This window comes from Aethalodelphis obliquidens, unplaced genomic scaffold (genome assembly GCF_003676395.1).
Source record: "Aethalodelphis obliquidens isolate GAN/ISIS:26980383/991018 unplaced genomic scaffold, ASM367639v1 scaffold19, whole genome shotgun sequence".
NCBI lineage: Eukaryota > Metazoa > Chordata > Mammalia > Artiodactyla > Delphinidae > Aethalodelphis > Aethalodelphis obliquidens.
Window position 1 is genome coordinate 2678649 of NW_020837963.1, and position 23468 is coordinate 2702116.

The following is a 23468-nucleotide window of genomic DNA, read 5'->3' on the forward strand; positions in this document are numbered from 1 at the left end:
CAATATAAAATGGGAAACTTGAGACAAAGTGCAAAATTAAAACCATTTATTAAAGCTGGGCTATGTGCAAGCTGGTCAACCTTATGCATGTAAGCACCAGGGAGGAAACTACAATCACAAGAGAAAGGAAGGAAGCCTTGCCACGGTAATGTAATCATCTCTGTATAGTACAGCCAGGCACGGGGAACCCGAATCAGGAGCCTGCACGAGACAGGACTTGATGCTAAGTTCCTGTGTTTGAGCTTGTCCCTACCACATTTTACATATTACAAAACGAATTAGTCTACCTTTTGCTTTAAACCCAAGGAGATGTTGGAAGAGTTCATGAAATGGGAACTGTGATAGAAGGATAACCAAGTCATCTTCATTAAGGAGAATCCAACTAGTCTCAGGGTCTTCATCCTAAGGGAGAAGATACAGAATCATGTCAGCTGATTTGACCAGATGACACCATGGTCTAGAGTTACAGGAGCTGAATTACCACAGGTCTCAGTGGTACACATGTGGTATTCTCATGAGTCCTCGTGGACTTCTCCTCCAGGACAGAGATTTATACTGTCAGTTCTATTAGATGACCTGTAAATCCCTTAAAATTGCAAGCACAATTTTATGTGTATCTGAGTCATATCCATTCTTCAGTGGCTGAAACCGCTCTCAATTAAATTTCCATCCCAAAGAAGATGAAAAATAATTCCTCTAGAATAGGGATCTTACTATAAATCTCAGTGATTTGACAACATCAATTAAAGAACCATTCACTAAGAGTCCAAGTTATTTTATCCAGAAGCCTCTTCTTGCCCCAAAATTAAGGTCTACTGCTGTACTCAACTGACTTACCAAGAAGCAATTAGCATTTGCTATGCATAACCCAAGTTCTGTTGTCAATTAGTGTTGCTGAAAACAGGATAAAAATAACAGTGGTCATACACAGGGATCACATAGGGGAAATAGCTGGAGTTTTTTGTTTGATACAGAGCACTAAAGTCCCCTTAGAAACCAAACTGATTTGTGTCCTAAGATGTGCTACATTCAAAAGGGAATACTGTAAAAAGACGCAGAGATTCTAAAGAATTATCACCTCAGTTTCAACAAGGGACTAATGCAATTCATTCATAATTTCCTGAAGCCACTCATTTTTACCCTCTTACATGTCCTAAATGGCTAGCAAACAAGAGGCTCAGAAATTCTACCTTGAGCAGTCCTCAGCTCCAGCTATACATCAGAATCAACCATGGAGGCTTTTAAACATTTGGATGTCTGGGTGTGGGCCGGGGCAAGGTTTTTAAGTTGCCCAGGTGGTTCTAATACACAGCCGGTGTCAAGAAACCACTGACATGGACAATTCACAGTGCCTTCCGCCCATGGCCTTTTCTGAGTCAACAGCACCCCCAGCATTCCCTCCCCAGGCTCCTGAATCCACTCAACATCCAGTGAATGCTAACCAGGAGCCAGACACAATTCCAGAGTCCTTAATGATTACCTGTCTTTAGGATTAAATGCAGGAAACCTACCAGAAAAAAAAGACTCCTCTCTTAGGAGAAACCAGTCTTGGAAGGAAAAAAAAAACCTGCTCCATCACAATCTTTAAAAGAGCAATTTGGGACTTCCCTGGCAGTCCAGGGGTTAAGACTTGGCATTTCCAATGCAGTGATGCAGAGGACACAGGTTCAATCCTTGGTCGGGGAACTAAGATCCCATATGCCGTGTGGCAAGGCCAAAAAAAAAAAAAACCAATTTGTACCAGCTCCTGAGAAGCTGTCTCCAGATGACTGTTCAATCTCTAGCAAAGAAGTCTGCATGGCCACATCATTTACCATCATCTCACCACCTCCTACAAGTCCCAGGAAGAGCAAAATGAGTGTGAAGGGGCTCCTGCTTCTGAATGAACACCTGGGTAAATACACAGACATGATCCCACAGCTGCCATGCTGTCATTCTAAGGAGTGTCCACTGCAAACTTTCAACTCCTTTTGAAGAGAAGGGGTTTCAGTAAATTTAGTCCCTGGCCAACCTTGAACAAATACACCAAATCAGGATTTGGACCATAAAAACGCATTAGATAGGGCCGATAACTGGCTGGAAAAAAAAAAAAAAATGCCTCACCTATACACTAACCACGTATATAGTAGAAAGAAAAGTCAATAACTGTTATCTTGAGAAACTGGGGATTTTTTTGTTTGTTTTGTAGGGTTTTGTTTGTTTTGGCCAATGTTGTGCAGCATGTGGGATCTTAGCTCCCTGACCAGGGATCGAACCCGGGCCCCCTGCAGTGGAAGTGCAGAGTCCCAACCACTGGACTGCCAGAGAATTCCCAAGAAACTGGGTTTTGATCATTAAATTCTCCCCAAAAACAGAAAATTATCTTCCATCTTTCAAATGAGAAGATCTAGATAAGAAGTTTGTAAGCGTTAAGGCAGAACCTTGGCAAGATACAGCTCTTTGTTATACAGACTCAGAGTATCTGTAGGTGACACCTCAAGCCCAGAAAACTGTTGCTGCATAAAATAAAATCCTAATAGAAAGTGTACATAATATGTAAACACTTCCAGGTTCCAGACTCTCCCAGCTGCACAGGGAGATGGTCTAGGAAGGGTGGCAGCAGAGACACTGGCTCAGAGCACAGGCTCTGCATTTAATGACGTGTGATTTGGGACAAATTCCCTCAACCCCACCCGCACATGTTTCCTCACCTCTAAAAGGGGGATGAAAACAGTATTTGCCTCGTGGGGCTGTTGGGAGAATTAAATGGGCTAATACGTGAGAAGTGCTTAGAACGATACTTGGCACGTAAAAAGAAGAGCTCAGAAATGCTTAATCAAAATGCTGTCGACATGATGACTAACCTCTTCTCCTCCCTCATCTACTAGTGTCCACGTCCCGGATGCAGGCCCCGAGGAGGATGGATTCCGCTCACTGGGCTTCATGTGGCACAGGAACTCGGCTCGATTTCTAAAGGACAAGGGAAATCACTCCAATCACCTAAACATAAACACAGAAAGCCCACTGCGTGCATTCTGGATCATCTACTCGCCCTGAAGAAGAGTCAGACATCCACTCAATCTTCAAATGGTTTGAATTAGTAAATAAGAAATAATAACTCGCTAAAACTCAAGGAGACCAAAGCTTCGCTAATCGTGGTGTAGAGACCACAGCCATTCTGGGTCAATAATGATGAGGAACCGCAGAGCAGCAGTTATGCCAGCACAGTGCCCGCCCACAGCGGGGCCTCAGTACACCCAGGACCACACAGTACCTGAACTCTAACCGGCTCACAAAGCATTCAGGAAACATGCTTTACTGAATAAAAAAAGATAATCTGCAGGTAATGGAGAAGCCGGTTTAGGGGGAAAAGTACACCTAAACACCACAGGTAAGAGCAGCCCCTATATCCAGGCGGTGAGAGGGAGGAATCTGGGGGAATTCCTGCCAGCCAGGCTTTCACAAGGTGTTGGCTGGACCTGGCGAGTCAGTGTAACCAGAGAGGTTTCTTCTCTCAGACCACCACCCAGTTCTCAGCTCTCTGCTCCTTCCTCTCTGGCCTAACCCCGAAAATTCATCCATTCCCTCCTTTCACCAGGAGCTCTCCTCCAAGACTTCCTGTTTCCAACCTGAGGGGCTCCAGTCCTGCAGCTCCACATGTCCACTGATAGTTGCCACTCGTATGTGTCCACTTGCAAACCCCAATGACCTCAAATTCTCCTCCTTACCCAACAGCTCTCCTTTCTGTCTTTTCGGTCTGTTGGGGCTGCCAACACCCTCTCAGTCACTCAGACTCAGAGTCTACAGAGTTAGGTCTGAGCCACCCTTGCCCACATTTTCTTATTTAATCAGCTACTTTATCCTTTCCTGGGAAGATGACCTTCCCGTTCCCCACTTTCTCCTTCCCAAGACCAGCACCAATTCAGGCTGGGGGCAGATACGCTTTCCTGGATCAAGAGCCAGTGGGAATAACACAGTTCAAGGTAACCTATACACACCTCTGCCTTCTCCCCCCACTTAAGGATGTGCCCTCTTGATGCTGGATTCGGTTCCAGAGCCAGGACAGCCAGATGTCTGCAACCGTAGACAATTCAATGCAAGAAATGAGGCAAAAGCACATCTTCTTCTGCCTCCGGTCCATCCTAATCTTCCTTAAATACAACTTTTACCCTTTTTCAAAAACCTTCAATTGCTACAAAGGCCAGACCATCTCAAATATGTCTTAATTTCAAGTCTTCTATAATCAGACTCACCCTAGTTGTTCATCTTTATTATCACCCCCCCACACCCCTTCACTCCAGCCAAGCTGCTCTCCAAACTGCCCCCTGCACAGCTATCCTTCCCTGTACTGTGGGCCACTGCTCACTGTTCTCCCACCTACAGTGCCCTCCCTACTCCTCTCCTGCTGAAGTCAGTTCCATTCTTCAAACCCAGCTCATCCACCTGGAACCCTCTGACTACTCCACTCTACTCTCTTTACTCTCTTCATTTCTACTGCATCAATCATGGCTTCACACAATTTAGCACTTGAATCTCTTTGACTGTGCTTTTTTTTTCCTCTGCCACTAAACCTCTCCTTCTAAGGAAGAGATCATCCTTTTTTTCTCCCCACAGCACCACAATGACATATATGACAGGAGTTGCAAATCCACTAAAAAGGAGGACCCAAAAAAGTTAATCAGTTTAAAAAAAAAAAAAAAAGGCAGTTAAAAGGGTCACTTTGGGACAAAGGGTATTAAAGCCAAAGAAAACCTGCAATGTTAAATTTTGGAATGCTGACTCTTCTCTTAGCAATTGTTTGGATCTGGGCAGTTTAGGAAGCCAACTGTTTGATAGAACATTTTCATTTCTACTTCACAAAGCTCTTCCACACTTACTTGACAGGAGACATTAGCAGGGCAAGGGACTGCATAAAATGAAAGACCCCTGATGGGTTATTCAACACTTTGATCTGAAATCAGAAAAGGAAAAGGCATACTGTAGAAAACCAAAAACCCAAGTATCCATAATGTTAGTTCACCAGAATTTTGACAAAGGGAGCTGTTAAGGAAGCAAAGATGGAACTGGCATCTCATCCACAAGAGCGAGAACACCTGTGGGTTACCTGGCAGTGCTGACTGGGCTGTACTCAGAGAACAGAGGTAGCTGAGCCATTTACATCAATTACCTGAAACAATACGGACGGGAGGAATATACTGCTATCTTAATCCAAAGATAAATAAAAACAAAAAATCCTCCTTCTACCTAAAAAGATTCAAATTTCTTGCCACCAGAAACACTAAAGAAAAGGTAACATGGAGAATGACCTGGAGAATGACCTGGAATACATCTGGCCCCACCCATCTGAGGGGTTGCTATGAGTTAACAACACAACCCAAAGGCAAGCAGCAGAGATGCCTAAATCTATCGCACAGACCTGAGATCTCTGCTAGTATTAAAGAACTTTGAGATGCTTGTGGCTGCTTTTTTATCTGTACCAACTGTAGTGTGAGATGGATTAATTTAGGACGTTGTGTTGAATATTACAGAAAAAAGTCCTAGCAAGCCTTACTGCACAGAAATTTTACAGAATTAAATACTACTAAACCTACCAAGCCAGACTACAACTGAACTTTTGCAATTCCATCTTAATTTCATCATTTTTGGGTGGTCCAAGAAGTTGCAGCATAATAACTCCTACGAATACAGACTAGATATATCCCAATAATTTTATTTTAAATATCAATATTTTTAAAGTAGGCTTAAAGCAACTTCTTCAGGAAAAATGTTTAACAAAATCGCCTCCCATTCTCTTCAACATTAGAAGGCCATTCATCATACCTGGATGAAAGGAACAGCCCATTTACTAACACCAGCCGGGCATCGAAGAATATGGTTTAGAAGGAAGAGGTGATCTCCAGGACAGCCAACTCTTTGTAACACTGATACCTAAACAATAAAGGATGTATAGTTTTACTATTTACAAAGACGAATGTTTTTAAGGGTCTAATGAAATCACTTATCCGATATTTAAATACATGTGATCTTTCAAAAGAGTAACCAGACATAAGATATACCACTGACTGGTTGAGTTTCTACCACAGAGGTACACAGAGGCCTATGAACCTAAGAGCACTCTGATAAAAATATCATTAGCAGTTTCTCTGCAAACCCAATTTTTATTATCTGGCAAATTACAAATCACTAATGTTCCTGGCCACACATGAATAGATATAAGTCAAGTAGTTTAATCTATTCCCAGTTTGTAATAGTTTCTCAGATACAAGTAAGTATGCTTAGAACCTCAGCCCACATCTAAGAATGCTAGCATGAACCTAAAAAAAGCACCCAAGGGAGCTCCATTGAGAAACATAACCAGTAAACGAACAACCTCTCCCCACGTAACACACCTGATATCTTTCCTAAAGTTCCCAAATCCTGATTCCTTTCTTTTTTTTCCCTTAAAAAAATTTTTTAAAGTATAAGTACAGCATTAAACACAAGATGATAAAAAAGTGATATGAACAACTTTTAGCTCACATACCTATATTCTGAATATACATCTAGTCTTAAATTTAGCATGCTTCCCACATTTCCATTTCCTTCTAAGTCGAAGGCCAAAGATAATTTAACATAAACTTTACCAGAGAGAAAAGCACTGTGTGCTTAATAATGCACTAGATAAGGATAACTTATTTCCACATGTCATGAGCAAAGAAAACGTCACTAATATATTAAACAAATTAGCTGAAGAAGCTATTAATAAAAAACCTATAAGGAAACAGGAAATAATTCTTAAATTATCAGGGAAATAAAGGACAGTATACTATGTCTATTTCCTTACCAATTTCTGCAGCCAGAGAAGAAGATCATCATGGAACTGAGTATCTTCATTAACTCTCCTGGTGAACATGAATAAGACACTAATGCACTCCTTTAGCTGACACAGATCAGAGGGAATGCTTTCTACCTGTTTAGAAGCTATAAATTAAAAAGAGGATTAAATGAGTCCCATATAAATGGTATTTGTGGGAGAATTTTTAGTGTCTCTACTTAAAATAAATAAATAAACTATTTAAAATATTTAATTCAGATGAAAATCCAAGGAGAAAAGTTACATCAAAATATGAGTTTCGGGCTTCCCTGGTGGCGCAGTGGTTGAGAGTCCGCCTGCCGATGCAGGGGACACGGGTTCGTTGCCCGGTCTGGGAAGATCCCACATGCCGCGGAGCGGCTGGACCCGTGAGCCATGGCCGCTGAGCCTGCGCGTCCGGAGCCTGTGCTCCGCAACGTCAGAGGCCACAACAGTGAAAGGTCCGCGTACCGCAAAAAAAAAAAAAAAAAATGAGTTTCTACTAAATATGTAAACTGAAAAAAGTATTTAACTTCGTGAAGTATTTCAAAGCAAGAAAAATTAACTTCATCAAAATTTTTTATTTAAAAATCAGCAAATCTCTGGCCTAGCCCCAGCTCTCTGATTAGTTATGAAAACGATAAGGGGGAAGAAGTTTTTTATTTTAAATGATCCTAGTATCTCTCCAAGAAATAAAAATTGCATACGTAATACTTATCATATAGTAAAGGCTAATTTCTTTTTCTTTTTTTTAAAATAAATTTATTTATTTATTTATTTTTGGCCGCGTTGGGTCTTCGTTGCTGTGCACGGGCTTTCTCTAGTTGCGACAAGCAGGGGCTACTCTTAATTGTGGTGCGCAGGCTTCTCATTGCGGTGCGCGGGCTTCTCATTGCGGTGGCTTCTCTTGTTGCGGAGCACGGGCTCTAGACGCATGGGCTTCAGTAGTTGTGGCACGCGGGCCTCAGCAGTTGTGGCTCATGGGCTCTAGGGAGCAGGCTCAGTAGTTGTGGTGCACGGGCTTAGCTGCTCCGTGGCATGTGGGATCTTCCAGGACCAGAGCTAGAACCTGTGTCTCCTGCATTGGCAGGAGAATTCTTAACCACTGAACCACCAAGAAAGCCCAAGGCTAATTTATTAAAACCCAAAATAAGATGAAAAATTCAGAACATTATAAATGCCCTGATGAAAATTAAACACCCCAACAAAATGGACAAGCAAAAATAAAGTGCAACGGACAGAATGAAAAAGTATTGTGATTATTAGTTTTAGAATCAAAAACTATATTTGGACTTGAATTGGTAATGAACACATAAATTAGGACAGTAAGAGACATTAATGATAAAAAGCAAACTTTTGGCTTCCTAGAGAAGGAGAGAATGACAGCCCACAGGGTAGGGAGACCTGGCACTGCTCCCAAGAAATGTTATTAAGGCAGATCTCAGTCCTGTATTGGGGGAGGTAAGGTAAAACAGCAAGCACAAATTATCCCTTATAATATCTGCACACAGTAGAGTCCACCAGATTGTATCCCTCAATTCTTTTTATATTTTAGACCACAAGAAAGAGTGAGACTTTCATTACTTACACACCTTGGCCTTCCTGATGAATTGCTAAAGATCTCAGAACAGCCGAACTACTGAGTAATGTGTAGACATAAGACTCCACTTGCAACCGTGAGAGCACAGAAGTGTAAGAATGCAGCGCCAAGGTCTGGTGGAGGTGCTCAGATTTGGCATCAAACAGTTTTTTTAGCTCTCCCAGTGCATTTTCATTCATCTCCACTCTCTGGTAGCGATGATGGCCTGAAACTTTCACTTGATCAGCACAGATACCCTAGCAGTGGGCAAAAGGGTGAGATATGAAGCCAGTTACTCTTTGCTCTTGAAGCCTGTATACAATACACAGGCTTCAGTACCATCTTCAAAGAGCTTACAAATCGCAGCGAGGGAACAATACTACTACGTAGAAAACAATGAAGCTACTATACAACCAGGTGCCAATCACAAAGGCATCACAAGTTCAGAGACGAGAAGAGAAATCCTAAAATGCAGTAGGTGGGGAAAGGTGCAAGAAAACAATAGAGCTTGTCTCTAAGACCCTCATGATTGATGACCTTACCTTCTACTTTATAAACACTGAGGTCAATGTGATATCCCCTCAACTTCGAGAGATCTCAAAATATCTCTGTACTTACCCTCACCATTCTTTGTGATTCTGCTCAAAACAAACCCCTCCTTTCCAATATTAACCCTCCAACTGTTTTCTTGATTCTATTCTCTCTTTTTCAGTATTTTCAAGTTTCTCTCTCCACAGGATCCTTCCTATCTACAAAGAGATACACAGGTCTCCAAGGAATGACGATTAGGGTTGGGGGAAATCACACGTTTCTCCCTGACATCTCCTCCATCTTCCCTTCACTGCTAAACTTGTCAAGAATAGCCTTCTCTTCCTCGCCATCCCTCCCAGGCCACTATGCAATGGCTTTCCTGATGGCACCTTGGCTTCCATAGGGTCACATCTTATTGCCTTCCCTATTTTCTCATTTCCTCTTGACCTCGTTCCATGGATCATCCTCCCCTTGACACTCTCTACCCATTAGATGTTCCTGGCATTATGCCCAAGGTCACAAGCTAAATGGCCCACAGGCTGAATCTGGCCTGGAGACATGACTTGCTTTGGCCTCTACTGTGCATGAGTGAGTGAGTGAGTGTGTGAGAGAGAGAGAGAGAGAGAGAGAGAGAGAGAGACAGAGACAGAGACAGAGAGTGTGTGTGTGTGTGTGTGTGTGTGTGTGTGTGTGTGTGTGTGTGTGTATTTAGTTGCCAACATTTACAAATCAGGATCCCTCACATAAAAATCCAGATTTCTAGCTTCTCTTAGAAAAACATAAGATGTGGCAATGCTGAACCAATATAACCTCACAGCAACAATCAACTATAACACGAGCAGCTCCCCATGCTGGACCAGGCATGAGCTTACCCAGTGATCACCGTCCCACTCAACCTGTTTCACTTCTCCAGGTTACCTGCCTGGCCCCTGTGGGCATATGACACTGTGACTCCTGCACTCAATTACTATGGGCTAAGACAGGGTCAGTGTGGGTAAAAGGAGCAGACTCCAGACCTCAATGGCATCACAGGAATAGCAGCTCCACTGAAAATTCCCCAGGCTCCTGCAAGCTTTACGCTACACTAGTCAATATACCTGTACAGACAACTGTTCCTCCTTGAAGTGCCATAGTCGACTTTTGGCATTTTGGCAATCAGACATCAGAGCAAGGAGCTCAGCTTCAGCCAGCAGCAGCTGCTTCCTACAGCGTGAGTAGTTCAAAAGCAACTCATAAAATTCATGCCTGTCCTGATGAGCCATGCTGTCAAATTCTTCTAAATATGACTCAACATTTTCCAGCCATGAACCAGGCTCAAAGACTTTTAGCTGTTCTTCAGTAAATGGTACTATTTCTGGTTGAGATGGGAGCTCCGGGTAGAGTCGCTCATTACGAAGCAAGGGTTTCACTGCCACCAAAGCCGGTATATCCCCAGCAGTTTCAGCTGGCAACTGGGGATACAGTTTTTTCACTCTAGGTGGCTGGAAAATGTCTTTGGCTTCACAAGAACTCTGCAAGCCAACATTTTGTAGCACCTCTGAAGAAAGACCCAAGGCTTCTTGGTCTTCTCTCCTATTCTGAGTATCTCTGACCTTCAAATTTTCCACTTCCTGCTGAATATAAGAAACATTAGATTGCAGTGTGCTTTCCAAAGGTCCACATTGTACTGGTTTATCTTCCTCCATTTCTGTAATGTTCTCGGGGGGTTCTACTTTGGTTCCGACATTGCCTCCAGGATCGACCTTCGGCTTGACTGAATCATCCCCAGCACAGGCTCCGATCTCCTCTCCCTCCTTTAGACTCTCTGTTTTACATGTCAGGGACTCTTCATTGCTTAGAGTTAAGGAAGTGAGTGGTACATCAAACATTTCACTCTCGTTTTGTCGACTAGCATCATTCTGGGGCTGGGAATCGGTTAACTCCTTTAGATGGTCTCCTTGGAATTCACAAGGTGGGGTAGGGATTTCCAGCTCTCTGGAGGTTTTTGGAAGGGAGACTTCATCAGACTCTTCCCTCTGAAGGGTTTCATGTTTCTTCTTTTCCTACAAACAAGATTTATAATGTGAAATAATTTATAATATAACAATAACTGATGCTTTCAACATGAGGAATTTTAAATTGTATAAAAAAATCTAAGTTCACTTCATAAGCAGTGTGTTTCATATTTCATATTATTCAATTTTGAGAATGCTGAATTTGGGAGATTCACTAGTCTAATCCCTACAGAGGAAGACATGAGAATAAGCAACAAATTATGATTCAAGAATGGAGAAGGAAAGTCTTAATTAGGCTGTTCTCCATTCTGCTAGAGGTTAAGTAAGAGAGAACAGTCTCCAAGTATCTTAGGCTTCAACAGGTTTGCATCCTGACAAACATATCTATTCAAATTTCAGGCAGAAAAAGTCAGGCCAACTTGAAATAAATAACTATAGTACTGGATTATAACCTCAGAATAAAATCAATATCCATGAGTCCATACTCACATAACTAAATAAACATATATATATGTTATATGTATCTTTTTTTCCTTAGTAGACAAGAAGTGGCACTCTTCCTTACAAAAGTCCAATTAATAAATGTAGATGGAATGAGAAAAACAGAAAATCACGATTAGAACACCATGGTAATAACTGCCACAGGCAAGAGGCAAGATCTACTAAGTAATGAAAGTGAGTGAAAATTTAAGCAGAAGCAGAATATTTGTACAGTCTCAAAGTATCCCCTAAATATTTAGTAATTACAAAGGGAAAAATCATAAGTTTCAGTGGAGAATCCTGGCAGTCAACACCTTAACCAAGTGATCAGGGTTACTATAACCAGTACATCCCCATACGATGTTCTGAGAAGGCTTATCCCCTCTTCAGTACCCTTTCTAATAATGTATAACCTCAATCTAAGCATGAGAAAACACCAGACGAAAACCCAAATTAAGGGAAAGTCTACAAAATAACTGAAGTGTTATGATCATCAAAGAAAAGACAAGACTGAGGAACTATCAAAAGACTGGAGAAAACTATTAGAGACATGACATTAGAGACATGACATGCAATGTAGGATCCTGGATTGGACACTGGAACAGAAAAAGGACATTAGCAAGAAAACTGGTGAAATTCAAAAAAGTTCTATATTTTAGTTAATACCATTGTACCAATGTTAATTTGTTGGTTGTGATAAATGTTCTACAACATAGAATTTACAGTTACACAACACAAGAAGATGCTGGATGAAAGGCACGTGGAACTCTCTGTATTATATCTGCAACTTATTAAATCCAAAATTAATTCCAAAAAAACAAAAAACAGTTAACCATTTAAAAAATAAGATAAAATAAATTATGGCTTTTTAATGAAGTATCTCTGGCATTAACACACAAACTAGACACACAGGAAAGAAGCCTGGATAAAAAGGAAGAAAAAAATATGGAAATATTTATTATTTATTTATTTAAATAAAATTGTTACATCCAAAGAAACTAAAAAATAACTGACTCACTCAAATACTTCCCTCACTATAAATTCTTTTTTTTTAATGTGGGGTGTTTTTTGGCTATGTTGGGTCTTCGTTGCTTCACGCGGGCTTTCTCTAGTTGCTGCGAGCGGGGGCTACTCTTCGCTGTGGTGCGAGGGCTTCTCATTGTGGTGGCTTCTCTTGTTGAGAAGCACGGGCTCTAGGCGCGCAGGCTTCAGTAGTTGCAGCACGCGGGCTCAGTAGTTGTGTCTCGCAGGCTCTAGAGTGCAGACTCAGTAGTTGTGGCGCACGGGCTTAGTTGCTCCATTGCCTGTGGGATCTTCCCGGACCAGGGCTCGAACCCGTGTCCCCTGCATTGGCAGGCAGATTCTTAACCACTGTGCCACCAGGGAAGTCCCCACGGTGAAATTTTAAGGAAGGCAAAATCATGGTTACAAAGTTATCAGTGATTTTGGATTATGTTGTCCAGCAAACATCCAGCAAAAAAAAGCTGACAAGTAAATAGCCAAAAAAGTAAAACATTTATATGCACCTAATATTAGGAAGAAAAGACGAATGTTTTTGAAATGGAGTTTGAGCTCAGCTTGCTGGTAATGAACCACCAAATGTTTACAAATGGTGGTGATGCAAGAAGCAACGTGTCCCTCCAAAATTACTTTAATCTGCACCGTGGATATCAGATTCCGAGAACAGCCACACAATGCATACAAACCACTTTGTCAAACTGCCTAAAATCATGAATACCAGGAAAGCATTACATGAGTATTTATAAGAAAATGAAAAAGTGGGTCCAATTACACTGCAATGATGTTTAGCACACTAGCTATAATAAATAGGTCTGTCAGATTGAGAGGTCAGAAAAAAGAAAATCAGGAGAGGGAGGCCAATGGTTACTACAGTGGGAGAAATACTGGTGTACTGTTCAGGGCAGAGGCCAAATTTTAGTGAGCTGAACAATCAAGAAATGAAATTAAGAAAACAATTTCATTTATAATGAACAGAGAACAAAATACTTAGGGATAAGCTTAACAAAAGAAGTGTAAAATTTATACTCTGAATATTACAAAACAAAATTTGAAAGAAATTAAAGACTAATAAGTGAAAACACATTCCATTTTCATGGATCAGATCACAATATTGTTAATATGGCAATACTCCTCAAATTGATATACAAAGTCAACACCATCTCTATCAAAATCCCAGCTGCCTTTTTTGCAGAAAATGACAAGCTGATCCTTAACCTCATAAGGAAATGCAAGGAACCCAGAATAGATGAAACAATCTTGAAAAAGAAGAACAAAGTTGGAGATTTCACGCTTCGCAATTTCAAAATCTACTACAAAATTACAATAATAAAGACAGTGTGGTTCTAGCACATGGACAGACAAACATCAATGAAACAGAACTGAGAATCCAGAAATAAACTCTTTTTTTATCAACACTTTTTATTTCTTGTCTTTTTTTTTTCAAGTTGTTGGGAGCTTTTTATTTATTTTTTTAACGTCTTTATTGGAGTATAATTGCTTTACAATGGTGTGTTAGTTTCTGCTGTAAAACAAAGTGAATCAGCTATACATATACATATATCCCCATATCTCCTCCCTCTTTCGTCTCCCTCCCACCCTCCCTATCCCACCCCTCTAGGTGGACACAAAGCAACAAGCAGATTTCCCTGCACTACACAGCTGCTTCCAATAGCTATCTGTTTTACATTTGGTAGTGTATATATGTCCATGCCACTCTCTCACTTCATCCCAGCTTACTTTCCCCCGCCCCGTATCCACAAGTCCATTCTCTACATCACCGTCTTTATTCCTGTCCTGCCCCTAGGTTCTTTTTTTTTTTTAACATCTTTATTGGAGTATAATTGCTTTACAATGGTGTGTTAGTTTCTGCTTTATCATGTACCACAATGTTCACGGCAGCTCTATTTACAATAGCCAGGACATGGAAGCAACCTAAGTTGTCCATCAACAGATGAATGGATAAAGATGTGGTACATATATACAATGGAATATTACTCAGCCATAAAAAAAAAACGAAATTGAGTTATTTGTAGTGATGTGGATGGCCCTCTTAGAGTCTGTACATACAGAGTGAAGTAAGTCAGAAAGAGAAAAACAAATACCGTATGCTAACACATATATATGGAATCTAAAAAAACAAAAAAAATGGTCATAAAGAACCTAGGGGCAAGACGGGAATAAAGACGCAGACCTACTAGAGAATGGACTTGAGGATGTGGGGAGGGGGAAGGGTAAGCTGGCATGAAGTGAGAGAGTGGCATGGACATATATACACTACCAAATGTAAAACAGATAGCTAGTGGGAAGCAGCCGCATAGCACAGGGAGATCAGCTTCGTGCTTTGTGACCACCTAGAGGGGTGGGATAGGGAGGGCAGGAGGGAGGGAGATACAAGGGGGAAGAGATATGGGGATCTATGTATATGTATAACTGATTCACTTTGTTATAAAGCAGAAATAAACTCTTATGTTTAAGGTCAACTGATTTTCAACAAGGATGCCATGACAATTCAATGGGGAAAGAACAGCCTTCAACAAATGGTACTAAACAACTGGATATCCAAAGAATAAAATTGTACCCCTATCTTATATCATATACAAAAATTAACAAAAAGGATCATAGACCTAACATAAGATCTAAACCTTTTAAACTTTTCAAAAAAAACACAGGAGTAAATCTTAGTGACCTTGGGTTAGGCAAAGCCTTGTTAGACATGACACCGAAAGCACAGCAACAAAAGAAAAAAGTAGATAAATTGGACTTCATAAAAATTTTTAAGATTTTGTGCTGAAAATCAAAATGTGAAGAAAATGGAAAGACAACCCTACAGAATGGAAGAAAATGTCTTCACATCAATTATTATATAAGGGGCTTATATACAGAATTTAAAAAAAGAACTCTTGTAACTCAAGAATAAAAAGATGAACAATCCAATTTAAAAATGGGCAAAGGATCTGAACAGACATTTCTCAAAAGATAATACAAATGGCACATAAAAAGATGCTTAACATTATGAGTCATCACAGAAATGCAAATCAAAATCACAATGAGGTAACATATCACACCTGCTAAAACTACTAAAGTCAGATAATAGTAAGTGTTGACAAGGATGTAGAAAAATTAGTATCCTCAAACACTGCTGGTGGGAAGCTAACATGATGCTTCTCTATGCAAAAGAGTTTGGCATTCCGAGCCATGGTGATGGTGACACAATTTTGGATCATACCAAAAACCACTGTATTACACATTTTAAGTAAGTATAGTGTGTGAATTATAGCTCAATAAAGCTGTTAGATGAAAAGATGGAAGATTTTAAAAACTCAAGAGAGTTGAGAAATAAATGAAAAGTAAGGAAGCAGAGATGGGAATGTGAAATAGAGGGAGAAAATTTTAGTTGTCTTTTCTTAAACTGTAAGAGACCTCTGGGGGTGTTAAATGTTAACTGGAAGAGAAGATAGGGAGCTGGAAGTAGGCCAAGGTGGGCCACAAGATCAAGGGCACAGTAAATAAACACACCTCCTGCAACCCACAAGCCACCTCAGGCTTCCTCTCCAGCCTGTCCCTCAGGAGTTTTTAACTTCTCTTTGCCAAGGGAAGTTGTTGCCCAACTCTGACCCCACCAAACCACTTCCTCTTTCCCTACTCCATGACTGCCCTTGCAATTTCAAATTCTTCCCCTCAACTAAACAAAATGAAGTCTCCAGCTGTTACTATCAAATTTGCAGGCCCACATCCAGCAGATCTACCTTCCTGGGAATAATCACAACCATAACAGCAACAGATAATGTGGTTAGATGACCAATTAAAGAATTTTATAAACCTTCCTAATGCTCCCAGAGAAGAACACATAAGACTTTGGGTTTTATTTCCCTTGGGGGTGGAACTCAGTGCTTCTGTGTTTAATTCTCCACCTGTGTTGTTACAGAAGTTAGGTCCAAAGAGGAATTAACCTGGGGTTGCCCCAGGAAAGGAGGTGGGGGAAAGGAGAGGAAAGCTGGTAATTTGATTCAAAGAATGGACTGGCCAGATCAGAGAAGGAAGGCAGAAGGAAAAGATGAACAACTGCGAGACACAACTGTTTGAGAGGGTAGCAAAGGCCTGCCCCTGCCCCTCACAGATCCCTGGATAGGACAGGATATCTGGGGTGCATATGCGGAGGGAGAAGGGGTTCACTGTGTTCATCACCAACGCCATGGCCTCTAAGCAGTGGTGAGCTCCCTGTGGCTCAATTCACTTCTCCAAAGCACAGAATAGGGGAGCAGGTCCTGAAAGGTCTCCTAGCCTCCAGCCTCTGCCCTACCACCAATTCATCCCAAACACCACTATAAGACTGGTCTCCCTAAAACACTACCCTGAACACCACAAAAACAATCACAGCTCTCCACTTAATGAAAGTCTGACTCTTAACTTCGGCACTCAGTGCCTTTGATGACTCAGTTATGATCCTGTCCCAAGACAAAATCTTCAATGACCACATCAACCCTTCCACAGCACATGCTTTACTCTGAACTCTGCGGTGTGTACTTGCCATCTGGCCCTGGTCACGTGCTACCACATATGGTTATTTATCTTTATGTTGTGTCCCCCAAATGACCACAAATATCTTGAGACCAGAGAATATATCTTATGCCTTTTTGGATCTGATCTGCCTCTGATTTTCAACACTTTGTTCAATAAACATTTCTTGAAACAATAATGATGACTTATAGTTCACAAGAATTTACTGAGTACCAACTGTATGCTGAGCTCCTAGGTACTTGCATCCTAAAATGAAGAAATTATTGAATTATCCAACAAATGTGCTCTGGCACATTCAGAAATTTATTTTTATATGCCTCACAGAAAGCAAACGGACTATCCAATGAATTCAGAGAAAACTGAACTTTTATGCCAAAATCTGAATCAAATTTTACACTTAAGATACAAAATTTCATTTAAAAACAAAAAAGAAAGCCAACTTCCAATTACTTTGCCTACTTGAGTTAACCAGAGATAAAGATTAGAACCTACTGTACATATAGCAATCATTACAGATCACAAAATAAAATTCAAACAGAACTCCACGTGTATCAAGCTGTGTGTGCAAAAATTAGTGCTTACATAATTTTATTTTAACCGAAAGACATGTTTCTTACAACTGAAAATGGCCTAGAGATTAACATTTCTTTATTTTTGATCTCTACATAAGTTACGTACAGGTAGAGAACCAATTTTAAAATAATTCCACAGGAGAAAAAATAATCAAGAAGTTATACAGAAACAGAAGAGTTGTTAATAAACACAGAAAGACTTACTTAACCATACATTACAGTAAATATGCCCTACAGTGTTGGTGTATGTGCGGGGAAAAAACCTAAAGAGCACATAACAAATTGCTACCAACAGTTATCTCCAAGAGATGGAATTCAGGGCATTTCATTACTGTGTTGTATACTTCTCTCTCTCTGTGTATATACTCATACATACACACTTTTTTTAAGCAATGAGCACTTTTGTAATCAGAAAAAGAAGTTTTGTTTTCTTTTTAAGTTTGGAAAGTAAGTGGTCACTTTCCATTCATCACTTGCAGTTCTTCCTCTTTAAACTGTACTAAGTAAAAATATTACAACTCCTTTCCATCCTTAAAAATATTAATGAGCTACTTCTTCATAAATGATAAAGGTTCAGTTTTATACACTACATAGAATACTTTTGTGGGATTACTTTATTTTTTTTCATTATTCTGAAAGTATTTGTTAGGTAACTACTACTGTATGTTAGGCATAGTTCTAGTACATGGGGTACATGAAGTGAACCAAACAGGAAAGCTCCTTGGCCATGGGATTACTTTAAATGCAGGGTCTGTTTATCATGAATGTCTGTATCCACGGCACTTAGCACAATGCCTGGCACAGAACAGATAAAAAGGGCTTGGACACATGAGTCCAACTATCAGCTCAAGAGCTCTCAGGGCAACTTTACCCACACTCCTTGGGATGTACAAGAATGCTTTACAAGTAAAAAGGAGGAGGATGGGGATTATACATTTTGCTGAGAATGCAACATCTCCTCCTGGCTGCCACTTCTTTTGTGTTGCTCTTAACAATCTTGCTTCACGTATCAGCAGCACTTTCCATGCTTCATCTCTTCCTCTTCCTTTCATATGCTTTTTTCTCTCAGCTTCTAGGACCCCAAACATATCCTACCTCACCGGTCACTCCTCACGCTCCTTTGTTGATTCCTGCGCCTCTCCCCGCAAAACTGGAGTGCCCTTGGGTCCTGTTCTTGTCACCTGTTCCTAAGGTAACCTAGTTCGGTCTCTGGTTTTAAATAACTACCTATATGCTGATGACCCCAAATCTTTTATCTCTCCCAAACTCTAGATCCACATATCCAATCCATTTGGATGTCTGACATTTATTTCAAAATTAGCATGTCCTAAACTGAACTCCTGATCTGCCCCCAAAAGCTGTCCTACTCACTGCCTCCTCCCTCTCAGAGTCACCCCTGACTGTTTTCTCATATCCCAACCAAACCACCAACAAATGGTCCTGGCTAGATCTTCACCACCTCTGCTTTACAACTCTGGTCCAGGCCACCATCCCCTCCTGCCTGGATCACAGCAAAAATCTCTTAGAAGGTCTCTCTGCTCGTACTCTTGCTCCCTTACAGTCTGTCCTCAACGAAGCAAGCATAGTGACCCTTTAAAATAACTTAGATCATATCACTCCTCGGCTTGAAACCCTGAGGTGATTCCATATTTCACTCAAAGTACGAATCCTTACAATGGCCTACAAGGCCCTACACGACCTGGCCCTGTGTCACCTTCCTGACTTCAAATACTCTCCCAAATACTCTCCCCTCATGCATTCCACCCTAACGACACTGCTACTGCCTTAAGGCATTTGCCCCAGGTGTTCCCAAGATCCAAATGGCTAACTCCCTCATCTCTTTCATGTCTTTACTTAAATTTCACTTTCAGTAAGGACTACCTTGACTGCCTATATAAAAATCACAACCCGGACTTCCTGGTGGCCCAGTGGTTAAGAACCCACCTGCCAATGCAGGGGACACGGGTACAAGCCCTGGCCCGGGAAGATCCCACATGCTGCGGAGCAACTAAGCCCATGCACCACAACTACTGAGCCTGCGCTCTAGAGCCCGCGAGCCACAACTACTGGAGCCTGCGCGACTAGAGCCCGTGCTCCACAACAAGAGGAGCCACCGCAATGAGAAGCCCATGCACCACAACGAAGAGTAGCCCCCACTCGCCACAACTAGAGAAAGCCCGCGCGCAGCAACAAAGACCCAACACAGCCAAAAATAAATAAATAAATAAATAAACTTATTTTAAAAAAAAATCACAACCCATCCTAATCACCACTACTCAGCTCCTTACCCTGTTCCTCTTTTCCTTTTTTCATAGCACTTGTCATCTTCTAATATATTATACATTTTATTTATTTTTTTATGGAGTTTTCTGTTTGTCTTCTCCTTCTAGAATGCAAGCTACGTTAAGGCCAGGTTCTTTTTTTTATTTTTTATTTTTCCTCTGTTTACATCCCAAGTGCTTAGAACAGTTTCTGGGACATAGTGGGTGATTGATGAGTGTTTATTCAACAAATAAATGGATCTTAGGAGGTACAACAGGAGCTAAATAATATAGAACATCCCCCAACTTCACTCTTATAATCACTCATGGGAAGGAGGGACTAAGAGGTAGAAATCATCTAGGCCAAGAAGCAAGAGGCGATGGGGATTTAAAGGTCTCGGTTTCTGTTATCAGTTTTCTGGGACACATCTCAGTCTATCCTTAGCAATTACAATATGCTCTTACTATTAATGAGTTGTCGGCATTCAGAATTTAGTATTAACTGCAGAAAAACTTTCCACGACTATAAAATATACTGCTTCTGCAGAGTAAATCCAATCTAAAAATCTACTGTTCTTAACCCATAATCTACCATGATCAATGAAGTCAGGGTCCTCCAAGGTGGGTGAAACTAATCAGGACTATCTCTCAGGTATCAAGTGATAAGCACCAGATAACCAAAAACTAGCAATGTGAGCTCATCTTCCAAATGATTAACATTAAGGAATATAGGTCAGCTGCTGGGTCAAACTATCGAAAGGCAAAAGCACATGACACTCCTCACTTCCTGAAATGAGCCTTGGAACTACTTTATGGTTCCATTAACAGTAACCAAATTACACCACAATGGTAAAGGTTTCATTAATGTAGGACTTCATGATCATAACCAAACCATAACCAGCACTAAGTAATAAATCTATTTACTCTAAGAGAAGAATCAATTTTCTAAACTGACAAGTATGAGGGCCTTGCTGATGTCGTGGACTTTTTCCATTTGTTTTCTCATACTATTTAGAGGAAATTTACCAGAGTAAATTCTTCTGAGTGACAAAGCTTGGAAATATTCTTCAATACTGGTATTTTTTCCTTCATTCAACAAACATTAGCAAATGCCTACAAGGGCTGTAAAGGGTATTAGGAAAAAAAAAGGTCCCTCCCTCACTGAGTTCACAGTCTAAGGGAGAACAGAGATGTTAACAAACTAACTGCAAGTGAGATGAGTGACACAAAGGGGTGCAGAGCGCTACTAGTGAGGGCTGGGGGCGGTGGTAATGTGGGTGATGAGGGTGATGAGGTTTAAGCAGAGACCTCATGAATGAGCAGGTGAAGACGGACAGGAAGAGGTGTCAGCGCAGAGTAAAGAGCATGAGCAAAGGCCCTAAAGCAGGAAAGGACATATACAGTTGAGAATCAAAAGAGATAGTAGTGAAGACCAGAGGCTGAGGAGAAAGACAGAATCCAGATAGTTTAGGGCCTTGAGTCCATACTTTGGACTCTTGGACTCTGGGCAATGGGAAATCTTTGAAAGGCCTTAAATAGGAGAGCAATCATTTTGGGGGTTTGTTTATAAAAATATCAATCCAGCTTTAGTTTAGAGAATGGGCAGCGAGAATGAACTTGGAAAGGCCATTTTAGCAAAAATCCAAGAAATCTTCCTTGGAGGATGGTTGAGTTAGTCAGGATGGAGAGAAATGGGCAGAATCAAGAGAACAGTTACAAAATACAATTGGCAAGCCTTAGTGACTGACTAGATTTGAAAGGTGACTAAAAGTATGTCAAGGATTTCTGGTTTGATCAAATACCTCTGGAATTAAGGCCTCTTTATAAATTTTAAAAGATAAAAAATAAATTTATGTGTAGGGAGGTTGCCCACAATGTGTCAATAAAATGAGCAACTGGGGACTTCCCTGGTGGCGCAGTGGTAAAGAATCTGCCTTACAGTACAGGGGATGTGGATTCCATCCCCGGTCAAGGAACTAAGATCCCACATGCCACGGGGCAACTAAGCCTGTGCGCCACAACTACTGAGCTCGCAGGCCTCAACTAGAGCCCAGACGCCCTGGAGCCTGTGCACCACAACCACAACTAGAAGAGAGAAAACCCACATGCCACAACTAGGGAGAAGCCTGCACGCCACTATGAAAAGATCCCACACACCTCAGCAAAGATCCCACGTGTCGCAACTAAGACCTGACACAGCCAAAAAATAAATAAATAATAAATAAATCTTTAAAAAAAATAAAATGAGCAATTGGGTCTTTTGTTGTTGTTGTTGTTGTCGTTTGTTTTTTTTTGCGGTATGCGGGCCTCTCACTGTTGTGGCCTCTCCCGTTGAGGAGCACAGGCTCTGGATGCGCAGGCTCAGCGGCCATGGCTCACGGCCCCGCCGCTCCGCGGCATGTGGGATCTTCCCGGACCGGGGCACGAACTCGCTTCCACTGCATCGGCAGGCGGACTCTCAGCCACTGCGCCACCAGGGAAGCCCGAGCAATTGGCTTTTCATGATGGATTTAAGTTTGATTTTTAATTTTTTATTTTAGAAAATCTGTTCTAAACAAAATAACAGAGCCTCCCTGGTGGCGCAGTGGTTGAGAATCTGCCTGCCAATGCAGGGGACACGGGTTCGAGCCCTGGTCTGGGAAGATCCCACATGCCGCGGAGCAACTAAGCCCGTGCGCCACAGCTACTGAGCCTGCGCGACTGGAGCCTGTGCTCCGCAACAAGAGAAGGCCGCGACAGTGAGAGGCCCGCGCACCGTGATGAAGAGTGGCCCCCGTTCGCCGCAACTAGAGAAAGCCCTCACACAGAAACGAAGACCCAACACAGCCAAAAAATAAATAAATAAATAAATTTATTTTTAAAAAAACAAAATAACAGAGAATCCTCTTAACTGACCATTTTTAAGTATTTATAACATTCTATCTATAGATACACATAGATATGTAGAACAATTATTAAGCTACTGGACCGAGAATTACGATTTTGGGCTTTAACTTGAGTCTCTTACTAACTGCATGACTTCTGGCTTATCATTTAACTTATCTAGGCTTTAGTTTCATCATTCATTTTGAAAAAAAAAAACCCTACAGATTGAGAATTAAGATTCTGCTCTCTACAGATGGATGTTTACATGTTATACACTACTGTATTCTAGGTTCAGGGACCTTATGCATGGCTGACCAATGGCTTTTTACTTCCTCCTCTATTTAGATAGTCCTTTATCAGCCCAATACAATGCAAAATTACTTCTCTTAAAAATGTTTCTGAAATTAGTAGCAAAATGGCTTTCTCCCCAGAGTAATTCCTCACAGACCTGGGTACACTGATGCACATAACTCCACTACAGTTTTTTTTTTTAAGGCACCATAATGAAAGGGATCTACATAAGTCATTTACAGCTTATTAAATATGGTAGCTTTGAACACCAGTCTCCTGCTAAAATCTTGTTCTCATGAGAAAATCCTATTTTCGTATCATTTTTAAGTTACATCTGCTCTGGAACATCACCTACTTGTAGGAAAGGAAATTTCCTTTTTAATACCACCTTCATTATTTCCTTAATATAAATTCAGTTTCAGGTAAGCCAAAATTATATATGTCCAGCTATCCATGGGCAGCATTTAATCTGTTCACTGTAAAATAAATGTCATTTCAGAAAACATATGGGTACGAAATGAAAGCCCAGACTGCGCCTGCAAACAA

The 23468-nt window shown here is 41.0% G+C and overlaps 1 protein-coding gene across 3 annotated transcripts in view; it reads right to left on the reverse strand.

Moving 5' to 3' along the window:
• The window catches only part of EPG5 (ectopic P-granules 5 autophagy tethering factor), a 127225-nt gene that overhangs the window by 102951 nt on the left and 806 nt on the right, over positions 1-23468 (reverse strand). For 2 of the 3 annotated variants that reach the window (XM_027118406.1, XM_027118405.1), the window contains exons 2-8: positions 10019-10963; positions 8404-8647; positions 6803-6939; positions 5800-5907; positions 4857-4930; positions 2844-2949; positions 288-402 (exon numbers count right to left, since the gene is read on the reverse strand). In XM_027118406.1, the coding sequence (XP_026974207.1) occupies positions 288-402; positions 2844-2949; positions 4857-4930; positions 5800-5907; positions 6803-6939; positions 8404-8647; positions 10019-10963 (1729 nt within the window). Of the gene's footprint in view, positions 1-287; positions 403-2843; positions 2950-4856; positions 4931-5799; positions 5908-6802; positions 6940-8399; positions 8648-10018; positions 10964-23468 lie in introns of those variants that run through there. The other variant, XM_027118407.1, reaches the window with a different exon arrangement.